Raw genomic sequence first — 16,261 nt, forward strand, 5'->3', positions numbered from 1 at the left:
TCATTTTCCTCACCTCAGAAATGCAAGAAACCACCTCACTCACTGAACTCCCACAACAATCCCCCACGCCGAGACCGGACCGCCCCTCGGATGCGCACACCCTGCCCCCCCCATCACTCCCCTACCGCCTGCCACACGCACCCTATCCGCCCTCTATTCCTGACACCCCTGCCTCATCCCTGCCCCCCCCCCATTCACCCTGACCCCCAGCACCCCTCCCGGCGCGGGCTGCCCGGCTACTCACAGCGAAGTAGCCTATGGAGACGGCGATGACGCCCATCCAGAAGCGGCTGGCGCACCGGAAATAGCCGCCAGGATTCAGGGGGGGCGCCTCCATGTTAGCGCTGGGCTCGAGCGCCGCTCACAGCATCGCCCCACGGAGGCGGGGCAAGCGCCGTCACTGTCGGCCGAGGAGAAGGGAGGAGAAAGAATTATTGCACCCGGACCGAACCATTCCCGCCGGGGGGGACTGGGGACGAGCAGGCCGGAGCTCGAACCTCTCTGCTGGGGAGGGAGGAGAAGCTGCCAGAAGCCCCGCCCCGCTGTGGCGCTGACAGCTCAGCTCTGCTGCGGGGCCGTTGGCTGCTGTTGGCGTCCCAGCGGGCCGGGGAGGTGCTGGCTGCATTCGAGCTCCCGGGGCTCGCTGGAGGGGGCTACGCTGAGCGCATTGGGGCGCCCCAGAGCTCTCTCACTAGAGAGTGGCATGCATGGGGGCGCCAGGTGGAGGGGGTGGGGCTCCTCCCCCCGCCCCAATTTCATGGCGGAGGGCTGCTTGGAGCGCATGCCCTGGCCGCAGGCAGGCTCTTAAGGGCCGCCCAGGGTGAGTTCTGGGCTGCTGCCAGCTTTAGCCCTGGGTGGGGGAGTTTGTTTATAAACAGAGGCATGGGGATTAAAGTACCAAAGGGCCTGTCGTTAAATTAAAGCTCCTTAGATGATCCTGAAAGCATTGGCAGGCACTCCAGTTGAAAGATAGACGACAAAGGGTGAGACGAGATGAGTTCTCAGAATGCAGCGCCATAAATACTAAATAGTGGCGTCCCCTGGGGGTGGGGTGGGGGGTCTGTACTGGGACCAGTACTGTTCAACATGTTCAGAAATGATCTGGGGGAGGAGAAAGAATAAAGTGAGGTGGCCAAATTTGCAAAATTATTCAAGCTAGTTAAATCCAAAGCAGACTGTGAAGAGTTACAAAGGGACCTCAGAAAACTGGCTGACTGGGCACCAGAATAGATGAAATTCAGTGTTGATAAATGCCAAGTAATGCACATGGCAAAATACAATCCCAAGTATATATACAAAATGATGGAGTCTAAATTAGCTTCTACCTGTCAAGAAAGAGATCTTGGAGTTATTCTGGATAGTTCTCTGAAAACATCCACTCACTCTGTCTTGGCAATCAAAAAAGCTAACGATGTTGGGAATCATTAGGAAAAGGATAGATAGTAAAACAAAATATCATGGCCTCTGTATAAATCCATGGTACGCCCACATCTTGAATACTGAATGCAGATCTTGTCACCCCATCTCTAAAAAGATATATTAGAATTGGATAACGTACAGAGAAGGGCAACAGAAATGATTGGGGAATGGAATAGCTTCAGTATGAAGAGAGATTAATAAGACTGGGATTTTTCAGCTTGGAAAAGAGACAACTAACAGAGATATGATAAGGTCTATAAAATCATTAATGGTGTGGAAAAATTGAATAAGGAAATGTTATTTACTCCTTCGCATGACACAAGAACTAGGCATCACCCAATGAAATTAATAGGCAGCAGATTTAAAATAAAAAAAGGTTTTTCTTCACAGTAAACCCATGGAACTCATTGCCAGGGATGTTTTGAAGGCCAAAACTATAATAGGGTTCAAAAAAGAACTGGATAAGTTAATGGAGGATAGGTGCATCAATGGCTATTAGCCAGGATGGGCAGGGGTGCAACAGGGTTGTGAGTTCAATCCTTGAGAGGGCCATTTAGGGAAGTGGGATTGGTCCTGCTTTGAGCAGGGGGTTGGACTAGATGATCTCCTGAAGTCCCTTCCAACCTTAGTGATTCTATGATCTTGCTCTGAAGTGTCCCTATCCTCTGTTTGCCAGAAGCTGAGAGTGGGTGACGGGGATGAATCACTTGCCTGTCTGTTCATTCCCTCTGAAGCACCTGGTATTGACCACTGTTGGGATATTGGGCTAGATGGACCATTGATCTGACCCAGTATGGCTATTCTTATGTTCTTGTATATAACCCAGAAGTATCTGACTCCTCACTGTAACCCACTAGACCCCACTCCCCTCCCAGAACCCAGGAGTCCTGATGGCATATCTCTTTCTCTCTCTCTCAACAGAGTTAGTAACAAAGTAAGAATATACATTAAAATTGTAAACCTAACCAGTGTCCCTTAAGTGACTTGTCACAAGATGTCAGAACATGTTAGTATTAGAGCTGAGTGGGTCTAATATTTATTTAATTTTCTTTCTTTTATATAGGAATTAGCTACAGTGTTCCTGTCAGCTAATTATTAAATTATCTGCCAAAAAACTAGAGTTTTCAGATTCCTATTTGGCCCCCGGAATCATGCTTAAAGTTTCCCCCTCCCCAAATCTGAACTGGTGCCCCAGGTCGGGGTGAGGGTGAGGGTATCTTAAATCTTTGCTAACAAAGGCAGGTTTTCTACAAAGGGTCTGTCTACTTGCATACTCAGACTTGCTCAGGCAGGTGGTTTTTAATTGGGAGGGTTATTCCCTGTGAATCCCACATTGTGCTCCTCCCCTCCATCAACAGCTTCTTGCTGCTGTTCTCTCTCCCCTTTGACCTGGGTTCCATGTAGCTCCCTAGGGAAGACCTGTGTCAGCTTGAGCTTTGAGCAGATGCAGCATGCTGTCATCCTGGCTTCTGGGGTTAGAGCCGCATGTCTTCCTGCTAGCTTGGGAATTCAAGAACTAGTGCTGCTGTTAGACCACTGGGCTGGATTTTGTAGGTGATTTTTTGAAATGAAACACAAATGCACTCTTGGGATAATTAACTGTAGAGTGAAAGAACAAGAGTACTTGTGGTACCTTAAAGACTAACAAATTTATTTGAGCATAAATTTTCGTGGGCTACATTCCACTTCATCAGATGCATAGACTATGCAAGGCACTGAATTTAGCCATATGGAGAGGAAATCCATCTCTATGCATCTGATGAAGTGGGCTGTAGCCCACGAAAGTTTATGGTCAAATAAATTTGTTAGTCTCGAAGGTGCCACAAGTACTCCTGTTCTTTTTGTGGATACAGACTAACACGGCTGCTACTCTGAAACCTGTCACTAATTGCAGAGTGAATCTGATTTGAAGTAGGCATTGTGGCCCAGGGTAATGAGCAAGTAGTGGTAAGCAGATAGGCTGGTTTTCACTCCGGGCAAGTCACCTTGGCCTGGATCCATAGATATACTTAGGCTTCTAACTTCCACTGATTTCCATGAAAGTTAGAAACCTAAATACCTTTCTGGATCTGGGACTTAATTTCCACACCTCAGTTTCCCCCTTTGTGAAATGGGGACAGTCGAAGGAGTGCTCTGTGTATTAATTAGCTAAACTTGGTACAGTTCTCTGAACATGTAAATAATAATGATTACTGAGGACATTACAATTAATAATCTCCTAATAGGGCTAGGACCATGTCACAGATTCTGACCTCAAATCTGTATTTGTGCAGGTCTTTGAGTTTGAGGTAGGAATTCAGGCCCCATGTTGTCTTCACAACAGGTGTAGAGACTATAGTTTCCATTGAATTCATAGTACCACCTTTCCTTACAGAGAGAATTTGCATTTGATTACATCATGGGATTAGAGATGGGAGAAATCTAGTATTAGATTATTCTACAGTGTGACAGATCTCACTACCCGGAGCTTTCCCCATTATTCAGTATTTTTCCCTTTCTTAATTTTACCCCATTATTCTTAGTTATTCCCTTTGTACCGTCCTACGCAGTTCCTCTTCATGGCCTCCTCTCCACATTCTGATCCACTGTCAGAGAGATCTTCTCCTTAGTCACCCCCATCATGGACACACTTGCCCCCTGCCCCCCTTTCTCCGGGTGCTTCACTTGTCTTGGGTCCATGCAAGAGGAGGAAGCAGAGATAGGCAAACACATTGTTCCACCCCACCCCTGGCACTGCAGAAATTCTGAAAACAAGTTAATGCAGCAAGCTATATCTTTTCTGTAGGGCAACCACAGCTGGGGAAGTCCCTGGTTGTGTGACTCCAAAGGGGCTATTTTACCAGAGAAGTGGGGTGGGACTGCTAGGGTTTAGCCAGGCCTCCTATGGATTACCGGGTTTGCAGGAGTGAGTCCCAAAGCCTGTTTAATGATGGAGGAGAGATGCAAATCCACAGCACCAGCAGATGTCAGGGAATCCTCATTGAAGTTTTCTCCCACATAGCCTCCTACCACAGATTTCTCCACAAGAGGGGAATGAGATGGGTCCATTCTTGGGATTTATATCCTTCAAATATGTGGTATAGGATTACCACTTTAGCCATCCCTTAGTCTAGCAATACAGCTAACCACAATCTTACAAGCAGCCACTTAGCTACTCCTTTCTAATCCAGATTTTAAAAACAATATAGAGATGGCAGTGGTTTACCTGAAGCTCTGGGTTTTCAAATAAGATAGTCCTTAAAGACCTTTGCAAAACTAGGGTCATCATTAGCTCCTTTAATTGCCTCATAAATCAATTCACCCAGTCCTTTAATTATTTTTGCTTCCCTTCTCTTTATTTCCTCCAGTTTAGCTAAATCTTTCTGCTGGTGGCTGTCTGGAAGAAACCTGAAACTGCATTCAGATCTCTTTAGAAGTGACTCTGAAATTTAGAGGATTTAGTGGTGAGCTGGAGCCGGTTCCCACTGGTTCACAAGAACCGGTTGTTAAATTTAGAAGCCGGCGTAGAACCGGCTGTTAAAGGGGTGGGTGGGCAAACAACTCTGGTCTGCGGGCCACATCTGGCCGGCAGGACTGTCCTGTCTCCGGTCTGCCTGAGCTCCCAGCTGGAGAGGCTCCCCTGGCCCTTCCCCTGCTTCTTCCCTCGCATTGCTGCAGCGTGCTGAGCCACCGGCGCCAGCGCTCTGGGCAGCTCTGCAGCTCCTGCTGCTTTGAGTGGCAAGATGGAGGGGGGGCGGCTACGAGCTCCAGCGGGCCGCCGCGGGCATCCGTACACACTGCCCTGAGCAGCATGGTAAGGGGGCCAGGCCGGGGCTGGGAGGAGGGGTTGGATAAGGAACAGGGAGCGGTTGGGGGGGACAGTCAGGGGACAGGGAATGGGGGGGTGTGTGTAGGTGTGGGAGTTCCAGGAGTCTGTCTGGGTGTTGGTGGATGGGGTCGGGGCAATCAGGGGACAGGGAGCGGGGCGAGTTAGGTAGGGGGTGGGGTCCTGGGGGGTAGTTAGGTTGGGGGGGTCTCAGGAGGGGGTGGTCAGGGGACAAGGAGCGGGGGGGTTGATGGGTTGCGGGTTCTGAGGGGGGGCAGTCGGGGGCAGGACGTGGGTGGGGGTTGGATGAAGGGGACAGGCTGTTTTGGGAGGCACAGCCTTCCCTACCCGGCCCTCGATACAATATTGCAACCCCAATGTGCAGGGCCAGCTTTAGGAAATGAGGGGCCCAATTTCAATGGGGCCCTGGCAGGGATGACTAAAAAAAAACATGAAAAAAACATGTGGTGCTTGTACTTACTGGGTGGCACTCCAAGTCTTCGGTGGCACTTCTATGGCAGGTCCTTCACTCGCTCCAAGTCTTCCGCTGCACTGAAGGACCCACTGCTGAAGTGCCGCCAAAGACCTGGTAGGGGACCGGTTGTTAAGATTTTGGCAGCTCATCACTGGGTATTTGATCAGTTTACTAAATAATCATTTGATTTACTTCCCCCCTCACCACTGTAATTGGCTTAATACTAGATGAAGTGTGTGAAATACTGTGTGCTCTTGCTGCAAACTGTGGCCTTGGCTACACTGGCGCTTTACAGCGCTGCAACTTTCTCGCTCAGGGGTGTGAAAAAAACACCCCCCTGAGCGCAGCAAGTTACAGTGCTGCAAAGTGCCAGTGTAAACAGTGCCCCAGCACTGGGAGTGCGCTGTAAGCTAATCCCCACGGAGAGGTGGAGTACCTGCAGCGTTGGGAGAGACCACACTCGCACTTCAAAGCGCTGCCACGGGAGCGCTTTGGAGTTTTGAGTGTAGCCAGGCCCACAGTTGTACATGTAGGAAAACAACTTGTATTAGCTGTTGCTATTATCTAACATAGTCCATGGAAGAAAATCAGCTGTAAGAATGATAGCTGACAAAAATGGGGAATGTCTTCTCCAGCTGGGGAGCCCTTCCACTATCCCTTCCACTTCCAAATATCAACTAGGGAATGGAGTGTGCCCTGTGGCAGGCTGCCCTTTGTTGAAGTTCTCTTCTACAGTTAGGAGGTGGAGGATCCTTGAATTCTCTCCAAAAGATTGTTCTAAGGCTGTCTTTGCTGGCAAGAAAGATGTGTTTTTTACAGTGGGATAATTAAAGCGAGTTAGCTATCCCACTGTGAATTCTAGCAGAGATCAGCCTCAGTAGTTCTTATGGCCATGCAACTATGTGGTCAATTATGGATATAGTGTTGACCTTGCCTGAATATAAAACTGAACTGAACTACCACAAAAAAGACATGTGCCTTTCTCCACTAGGTTTTTACAGGAAGATCGCTATTGTGTTTTAGTCATCCCGTTAAAAAAATCACCTTTTTTGGCAGTGAAGACATATGTGAATATGTGTTGGCCTTAGAAAATTAAAGGAGAAAGCAATCTTTAGAGACTGGAGAGGATGGGAAATGTGTCTCCATTGCTATATAATGCACAGTAACTGTTTTATCTTTCTATTCTTCAGTAACATTTAATCTGCAGTTCATATTTACGGAAGTAGATGAAATTTAAGGCTGACATGGATCATTTGGCAAGATCAATACAGGCAATACAGAGACAATATCTCTCCCTGAACAAAACTGCAAAGACAGAACACCCACTCTAAAACCTGCTTCCATTGAGAGGCCTCTGAGGTTGCAGGTCTCACAGTGAAGGTACCAGTTTTCACAGCCACTGAGTCCATATCTACACTACGGTGACTATACTGGCATAGCTAGGGTACTGTAGGTATGTCAGCACGACCCCATACTGTAGACAAGTTTACACCAGAAAAAGGATTTTTTTTCTGCCACTTCCTCTAGTGACAGTAGCCAGGTGGACTCTGACCAAAGCATTCTTCCATACACCTGCGTGCATCTACACTGGGGTTAGGCTGACATAACTATGTTGCTCAGTGGCTTGGATTTTTCACACCCCAAGCAACATAGCTTGGTTGACCTAAATTTTAAGTTTAGACCAGGCCCAGGTTTAAAAGCTGATTGATGGGTTTGTCCTGCTGAAAGGCAGTTAAAGTAGACGGAGCAATGCTGCTTCTACATTTCTGCTGCTCATTTCACACATTGTTTACAACATTAAATTAGTCTTTCAGATTTTAAATGCTAAAGCCATGTGTGTTGTTTCTAGTACAGTGCAAAATTTGTTTTTCCTCCAAGTTAGAGACATGGTTTTAGGACTATCTGGGAACAAAAGCTATTTGTCAGGCAGTCTGTCACTTGTATTTTGTGGTCTTGATAGATGCCAGAGACTAGATAGCAAGAGACAGGGTTTCTTCTTTTGTGTCCTTTTTTTTTTCTTTTGGGAGGGAATGGTTAGGGGTGGAAAGGAAGAAGAAATTTAGGTTTTAGGCGTTTGATTCCATCTAAAGAATTTTGAAACATCGTTTGGGCTAATCTGGGGTTGCAGGATTGGGCCCCTTGTTAGGAAATTATTTAGCTGCAGCCAACTTTGAACTGAGTTGAAAGGTTAGTGTAGATGAGACAGAATATGTATTTATTCAGTGTAAATTCTGTAAGGAGATGGACTTAACAAAAGATTTCTACTACTCAGAGTTAAATAACAAACAAGGCTGTAATGAGAGTGCTGCAAGTATTTCCTTACTATTAAACTAATTTACTATGCGTTTTTTTAAAAATAACCTCCCTCACAATCTCATTCCTCTTAAAAAATATTTTTTTCTTTGAATTAATTGTTGGTTTAAAATGATCACTGTTGCTTTTAAGTTCTAAGATGAGACACAAACTAAGCAAAAACACTATCCTTCTTAACTTCACAAATTTTTAAAATATTATATATAATGGCCAAGATTTTCAACAATAGAAGCCCAATGTTACCTTCCTAAATCTATATTTAAGCAATTAAACAAGTGGTCAAATTTTCAAATGTATTGAGAAATACATTACACAGAAATAAATAGAAACACTAAAGGGTGTTTTCTCCCCTCAATTTGTGGGTATGTCTACACTGCAAAAAAGGTGTGTTCTTAACTCAGGTTAGCTAACTAATTTGAGTTAGCAAATTCTGGTTAAAATAGCAATGACTACATGGCAATTCAGTTTTGAATTCAGGTTAGCAAGTCAAGCTAAAGTCTACAGGAGACCTTGAGGGTTGAACTCCAGCTGTCTATCCTGACTGTAATCAATGGGTAATTGCCATGTGTTCACTTCTATTTTAACCCAAGATAGCTAATCCAAGTTAAAAACACATCTTTTTTTTTGCAGTATATGGAAGTTCTTTGTACAATGAGAATGATAGCTATATACTTCTCATACATAAATTATTAATGTATTAAAATGTGCTGGAAAATTTAACTAGTTGTTTGGGATCATATTTTGAACAGTGATTGTAGGGGCACAATTCATGGCTTGGATCTCATTAGCTATATCAGCCTCAGTCATATGTCATCTTTACAAACATTTAGGATAAAATTCTTCCATTAAGTATATAAGTGTAGAAATCCCATTGATTTCAAAAGAAATTGAGTATGTACAGAGGAGAGCAGCATTTGGCTTTTAATTTGTGCCAAAGTCCCATATGCTTAATATATTCTGTATACCATCTCACTGACTAGACATGCAATTATCATCATGGGCTTTTTATCTGAAAAGGAAAAGGGAAAGGAAAAGAAAGATAAACACAAAGAATCACAATCACAATTAATTGCCTCTGACATTTGCATGTTCTATTAATTATTAAGCCCTTGCTTACAGCAGAATGACTTAGGAGAACTGGCTACAACATAGTTCCAGTTTGCAGTGTAGGCAGGATTTTAAAAATGGTTTGCAACTGGGATTTACTGATGTATGATGGAAACCTGGTTAGTGCTGCCAATGCACTTCTAGTGACTACATTTTGTGTTTCTCTCTCTAAGAATAGACTTAGGGTTTGATTACGCTTCAAGCTGGAGCTGTAATTTCCATGCTGGGTAGACCTACGCACCCTAGCTTTGATGGAGCTAGCATGCTAAAAATAGCCCCGACTGCACTACACTTCTATTTTTAGTGCACAAGCTTAATCCAACCTAACTCACGCACATCTACCTAAGCTGGAAATTTCACTGCCAGTTTGAAGTGTACACATACCCTGAGTCTATCCTGTTATTGTTTTTTAATGCATTGCATAGTTTAAAATAAAAAAAAAGCAAAATAGTAACAAGCAGTTTTATATACACACACAACTTTATTTACAAAACAACTTTCATCTGACACTCACCAAGCTCTTTACAAAGATAAATTACACCCAGATATATGGTACATCAAGATGAAGTTGCAAAGACTCCTGTGTCACCTTATAGACTAACAGACGTATTGGAGCATGAGCTTTCGTGGGTGAATATCCACTTCCTCGGATGCAAGATGAAGTTGCTTGCCCAGCGTTGTGCAATGAGTGAGTCATGAAACAATCAAATGGTAAAGGAATGAGTGGGTGATAAAACTACTGGTGAGCTTCCTGACTGCCAGTTTCTTGCTCTAATCACTAGCCTGGTTACCTGTACCATTTGTATCCCCAATAAATGACTTCCTGGTCATCTTCATTTTCTAAATGCTGGCTTGCTACCTAGCGCCCCTCCTTTTTGCTGGCCCTTAACCCTTAAGGCAAGATGTTTAATGCATTGGAGACTGTCCAGATTTTAAAAGCATGGTGTTGGACACTGTAGAGTATAGTTTTGCGAAAGAGGAAAAGTTTCTGACCACTGAGAGATGGATGCTAGAGTTTACTGCAACCAGCTAGCACATCTTAAGCATGACTGCCCTTGAAGGTCAAAATCATGTTCACTAACACGTTTTTCTAATATAATGCATTTTCTCAGTGGGTCTTACATGAATCATGGAGAGAAGGCAGGGTGAGGTGAGGAAAAACAACAACATGGGCTTAGCAACAGAGGCCATTGGTGGAGTAAGATGGATGGGTAACATGTTCCAGCAGGCGTAGAGCATCTTGCTTTTAAGAAGGGTGAAAACAACAGTGAAAATAAAGGTAGGGCTTCTGCTCTGGGGACAGGGAGGAGAGGAGACTCCAGACCATTTGTCTCCAGTTCCTGTGGAAAAAGCCTTGAGGCTAAGTTTACTTCTCTTCATAGGCCTGAAGATTTGTAATCAGGTTTGGGAAACTATGCTGTTGTCTTTGTTAGTATTTCTATAGCATTATGTGAGGGTGTGGTATTTTACAGAAATCAAAGAAAGTCCTACAACACTTGCAGCCTGCTATTGTAAGGTGCTGCTGAGGGCCCTCATGTGCCATTGAAGTAAGTCTGAGTTGAAAGTGTTGATTGATCATGTTGTAAGATCTATGGCAACAGAAAATCTGTGATAAGGAGAGGGGAGATGTGGGGAAAAGATTACAATAAAGCAATGCAAATTAAGCACTTGCCCATACTGAGGATTTCAGAACTTAGTGACCAGATACAGTGTGGCTGTACCAGACCCACTGGCTTCAGTGGAACTGCTTGTGTGTGTGTAGGACTTAGCTGCCATTGAAACACATGCAATATGGACCAGATATATATAGGGGGAGGACCAATCTGCACCTGGGGAGGATATTTCGGGGAAAAGCTTGATAGACAACGTTTTTCTTGGGAAGGGAGGTTGGTTGGTGCCCAAGAGAGGGTTTCACTTTCAGGTAAAAGGTGTTGCATGGAAGACAACATGAAGGCAGTGCTGGATTTGACAATCCTGAACTGCGGGTACATCCGAGTTGGAGCCCCTTTCATGGCCCTACCCCACCCCTGCACTGAGGTGCTCTCTTGTGCTGGGGCCCTACCCCACCTGGAGCCATCTGCTGGACTGCTGAGTGGTCACCCTCCCTCCTCGTTGAGAAGGCTGAACATCTCCGATCCCCAGGCCATTGCTCCTTGTCTTCAGGTGGGATCTGTCCCAAAAGAGGGATGTGTATTGGGACGCCTGCCCCAGGAGAGCCATAATTGTCCAGTGGCAGCCAGTCCTCTACTGAGATGGTGGCAGCATCCTTTCTCATCAAAGCAGAGAGTTTCAGAGTTACTGACCCATCGAGATGAATGGTGTAGGCTACACATCTCAGACCTATTGTTTCAGGCTGCCTGCAGACTCAGGCACTGCATCTGTTCCAGGTCATGTTTTCTTTCTTTCTTTCTTTCTTTCTTTCTTTCTTTTTTTCACCAGGAAATCTAGATTTTTAAGAAAACTGTGCTTTGGACATCAGCACATGATTTTGGGAGCCTAGGTACTCAGCAGCAGGCAGGGAAGAGAAAAAGGCCAGCTGTTTTTCAAACAGCACTCTTAGATAACTAATTTCAGGGCTGACCAGAGCCTGTTTCAGGGACTTACTAGCAGTAGAAAGGGGGATTTTAAGGGTTCAGTAAATATAACAGTTAAGGATGAGATTTTGCCTGAATTCTGTGTGCATTGAAATCAATTGTACAACTCCTTCAGGGGGAGCAGAATTAGCACAACATTGAACACTTCTGAAATTTTAGGGCTGTACATTTTTTTATGTGATCCTGTTCTTATTGACATGGATAAGGGGGAAGTCTGGGCTGCCTGTAAATTATCTGATGTTGGAAAATTCACTTCAGAAGCAGGAACAGAACGCTTCTTGGACACAATGGCACTCTCTAAACTGCACTAAAGGTAAAACTCATATGTGCAAGAGGCAGATCTTCCACAGGGGTTGGTTCAAGACTCTGGAATGAACTCACCCAGGAACTAAGGATCCTAACAAAGCTCACTACCTTTCACTCCAAGAAGAAGGTGAACTTCTCCAACATGTCATGCCCTTCTCTGACATATATACATAACAAAAAAAGGGGGGGAACTATTAAAATAAGACATTCCCCTGCCCACACTTTTCTCCCTGGAGGGAGGACAAGCAAACAAACAACGTCAGATGTTAGTAAAGCTGCTTAATGTATTTCTTGAAGGCACTGAGATACTATGGTAATGAGTGTGCCATAAGAACCTATATAGAATAGAATGGACCCATTACAAACTTTGTTGTAATACATTTGAATGTGAAATCTTTTGGAACACTTCAGACGTCCTTTGACATTTTTATTTCAGTGGCATAAGCTATCCCTTCTATTGCTCTCTGCATTGGTGTCAAGCCCAGAATCAAAGTGGTGTTGATTAGTAAATAATGGGCTGCAAAATTTTACACCAAGATAACAAGGTGTTTCAGATAAGCAAGCATGAGATGAGCCGCTCTTTTATGATGTGTAAATGTCTGAGGGCAAAGTTGTACCACTGATTTTTGAACACAACTCCCTACTGGATGCAATGGAAAGTTCTGCTTACTAACATCAGACACATGTTGTTTGTTATTTGTTTGCTTGTCCTCCCCCCCCAGGGAGAGACGTGTGGGCAGTGGAATATCTTGTTTTTGTGGGCTTTTTACATATTGTTATGTATACAGAGTGTGGTGCTCAGAGACATTCTGTGCTCTACAGCTCAGGACTCCCCTTTGCACCTCCCAGAATCAGAGCTGTTCTAATGGCTGATGCAGCCCATGGCATAAATTAGAGCAGATGCAGAGCCATCTCCCCTCAGTTTCCCCACAGTTGCCAATGGGCTGTTCTGTACAGTACTATGATATATTTTGCTTTCCGCCACCAACTCTCTGTATAACTTTTTTCATGAGTAGTGTACCCGATGGATGCTAAATATCTAAACTCTATTCTTAAAGTCATTCACCTAAATGTGGGTTATTGTTGATTATGCGCTATATGTATCTTATGACTTTAAAAAGCAAACTTTGTATTTGTGGATAACCTAAGCACTATATTCAGATGTACAGGCAATCTTTTCTCAATGTATGTATTATATAATTTTTTAACATTAGCTTTAATAAACATTTTTAATCTGTTCCTTGTTATTGTTGCTGCCACCCAGCATGTCGCTAAGCCTATGCAGCCCCTGTGCTGTAAATGTTTTCTGTGTATTTCTTGTCTGTTTCTGCCCTCTCTTAGGCCCCTTTATACCAGCAGACTGGCCTCTCTGAAATCAACGGCAAAACTACCATAGTTTTCAGTGGGACCCTGGTTTAGTCCCAGATACCTGAAATCAGGGCTCATTTTAGGCCAGGTCACATTGGATTAGTGGTGGCCCATTGTGGTGTTTTTGCAGGGGTGTGAGAGGGAGGAGAGGGACCTTTGAAACTACCATCTTGCTTTCTGGGATCTCACTTTTTTGTTTTTTAAATAAAACTTAAATCTCTGGCCATTAGCATTGCAAAGAAAATCTTGGAAACATGGAAGTGTAAAGAGTCTGCTTGACAATGTGTCTAAAACAATAGCTCCAGGAAGTGTGAACCGCCCTATTCATCTGGATGGTGTGCTAACCAAGGCCTTCTCTTGCTCTGAGTCATCCTCAGTTAATGGCTAGTAACTGCACCAGTTTTGTTGCTAAGCCCAACTGTAGACAAGGAATCCCCTTCCCCTCTTCCAAAGCAGCAGATATGTAGGCCTGGTCTATACTAATAAATTAGGTTAGCATGACTACATCACTCAAGAGTGTGAAAAATCCACACCCCTGAGCAGCATAGTTAAGCCAAACTAAGTCCCCATATAGATCAGACCAGCTATGCTGAGATCACATTGTCAAGCATTTCTTGGCAGCTATGATGGCTAGAAACATAACTTAAAAGTGAAAGTTTCTATTCAGACATCCTCATGTGACTGGGAGCTGCCTTAAGCCAGACCTGCCCCATGGCATATCTACACCCGAGTAAGGGGGAGCCAAAGCAAGAACACAGATGATCATATTTTAAACATCTGCACAAGATTTCATGAGTACAGTCTCACATGAGGAGAGTGTGGCTTGTGGGCAAAGTTTGGGAGATTATTGCTGTGTTTCACCAATCTGAGGCGTACCTAAAATGTATGTATTTATCATTTGAATGGAAAGGTAAGTCTTCCAGACAGTCCAGAGAGTTGGTGATTGAAGATGTCTTGCATGAAGAAGATTGCATGGAATTGATGTGTGCCATAACCGCCCAAGTTATGGAAGTGATAAGTTAAAAGAAAACAAACATAACAAAAATCACGCAGGACAGGGATGGGGGTAAGGAGAGGATAATGGAGGGATCGGTCCATTCCATTAGTGCAGAATTGTTGTCTATGCAAAATCCACACGTTTTTTCTACACTATCGTATATGCAGATTCTATTGGATAGTGTATTTGCCTTCTTTTCTAAACTGCTATTGTATTGCTGTGTGTTTAAGTTGTTGTGTTGTGACCCAGAGGTGGTTGCACTTCAGTGGTGGATGTGTGAGCTCTGTGTATACAGCTTAAGGACCTCAAATCTGTACCCGTTGGCTTCAACGTAAGCAGAAACAGACCCCAGACTTTGCAAAATGTTTGGCGACAGTTTGTAACAAAAGCCATATACAATAATTATGTTGTTACTCTTGAAACCTCCCCTGTGATAGCCTTCAGTGGCCTCTATTGACAAATTATTACACAAACTAATTGACCCACTGCTGCAGTAATAATTATTTCCTACTATATAACCCAATGTTGAATTTCATATTAGTGCTCCTTGTTAATTCATATACATATTATCATTAACCACTTTAAATAATTCTGATCTCTCTTTTGAGTTAATACTTCAGTCATGATTGTTATATCCCACCTTAGGCCCAGTTCTGTAACCCTTACTAATAGGAACCATCCCTTGACTTCCTTTAAACTACTCATGGCATTTCAGACGCAGGCCACTTGGTTGAATGAGGAGTATGAGCAGGATTTGGCCATAAACAGATGAAAAGATATCCCATTTTTGGGCTCATAGGGCAGTGCTTAATCAGAAGACAACACTCTGTGAGTTTTTCTACAGTAAGGACGATAGGCTGTTTTTGTTCTAAAGGAATAAATCCACAGCCAGGAAGCCCATCATCATAATTAGAGCTGTACAAATGTTTAAGGGAGACCTGGATTTGCAGAAACAAAAAATGCCAGTTCTGGAGCAGGAGACCTGCTCTTCTCACCTAGAATCTGGAAGCAAGGGGAATTTTGTTTGGAGAAGCTACAAGGCCTTATTTTCTCTGCCCCCATAAAATGTTAAATAAGAGGGAGAAACTGTACCCTTGACCGTTTGGGAAAACTTTTCCCCGTTGCCAGCACTGACTTTATAAAGGCCCCAGTAAGAGACACTTTGGCTGCTTCTCAGGGGACAAGAGCTAATTGTGTGTATTTTGGTGATTTGATTACAATAGAGGTGTGGGACACCTTTCTGAGTCAGACTTTAACTTAAAAAAAAGGCCAGCCCAACACAAACCTACAGCTCAGTTTTCTTTTTAAATCGGTAACAAAATAGGACATGATAAAAGCACTTTGTCCTCATTGGATGCAGCAGAGTCAGGGGGAGGGTTGCTAACTGCTGAGGTGAAGGGGACTATAAAACTAAAGGATCCAGTATTACTCAAACGAGAAGCCTGCAGCTAAATTAAAACGGGTGGGGCCTTATCAGTCTCCCGGAGGGAAGATTTAAAAACAACGCTGACAATTTTTGCAGATTAGCAAGCTCCTAGCCCAAAGATGGAACCTGCCAAAGTGAAAAACAGCCTTACAGGTAATTATGCTATTCAGAAATTTCCCCAAAGTTTGATTAAAATTAAATGGTGGCCCAAGTGTGGATGTTATTGGTTTGCAGCTGTGTGGATCCTATCTCTTGTTAACTTCAAACGCTTTATTTCTATAACGAAGTAAGTTTATAGTTGAAGATCATCCAGTGCTCCTTCTTAAGTCCTTCCGACAAACCTTACTTTAAATTTAGTTTTGGCTGAGTCAAGATTGTAAAATCAGTGGGTGTTTTTTTGCTACTTCAAAGAGCTGGCTCAAATCGAGAAACGCGGCATATTGGGGCCAAT

General features: G+C 43.9%; 1 protein-coding gene and 1 long non-coding RNA gene across 3 annotated transcripts in view; both read right to left on the reverse strand.

Moving 5' to 3' along the window:
* Positions 1-849, reverse strand: part of TMEM254 (transmembrane protein 254) — a 67,863-nt gene extending 67,014 nt beyond the window's left edge. Inside the window, exon 1 of one of the 2 annotated variants that reach the window (XM_050960361.1) lies at positions 245-849. In XM_050960361.1, coding sequence (XP_050816318.1) covers positions 245-337 — 93 coding nt within the window. In that variant the 5' untranslated portion in view covers positions 338-849. The remainder of the gene's footprint in view (positions 1-244) is intronic. The other variant, XM_050960360.1, reaches the window with a different exon arrangement.
* LOC127054338 (uncharacterized) overlaps positions 1-16,261 on the reverse strand; it is a 788,041-nt gene that overhangs the window by 515,965 nt on the left and 255,815 nt on the right. The gene's annotated exons all lie outside the window — the stretch shown is intronic.

This window comes from Gopherus flavomarginatus, chromosome 6 (genome assembly GCF_025201925.1).
Source record: "Gopherus flavomarginatus isolate rGopFla2 chromosome 6, rGopFla2.mat.asm, whole genome shotgun sequence".
Lineage (NCBI taxonomy): Eukaryota > Metazoa > Chordata > Testudines > Testudinidae > Gopherus > Gopherus flavomarginatus.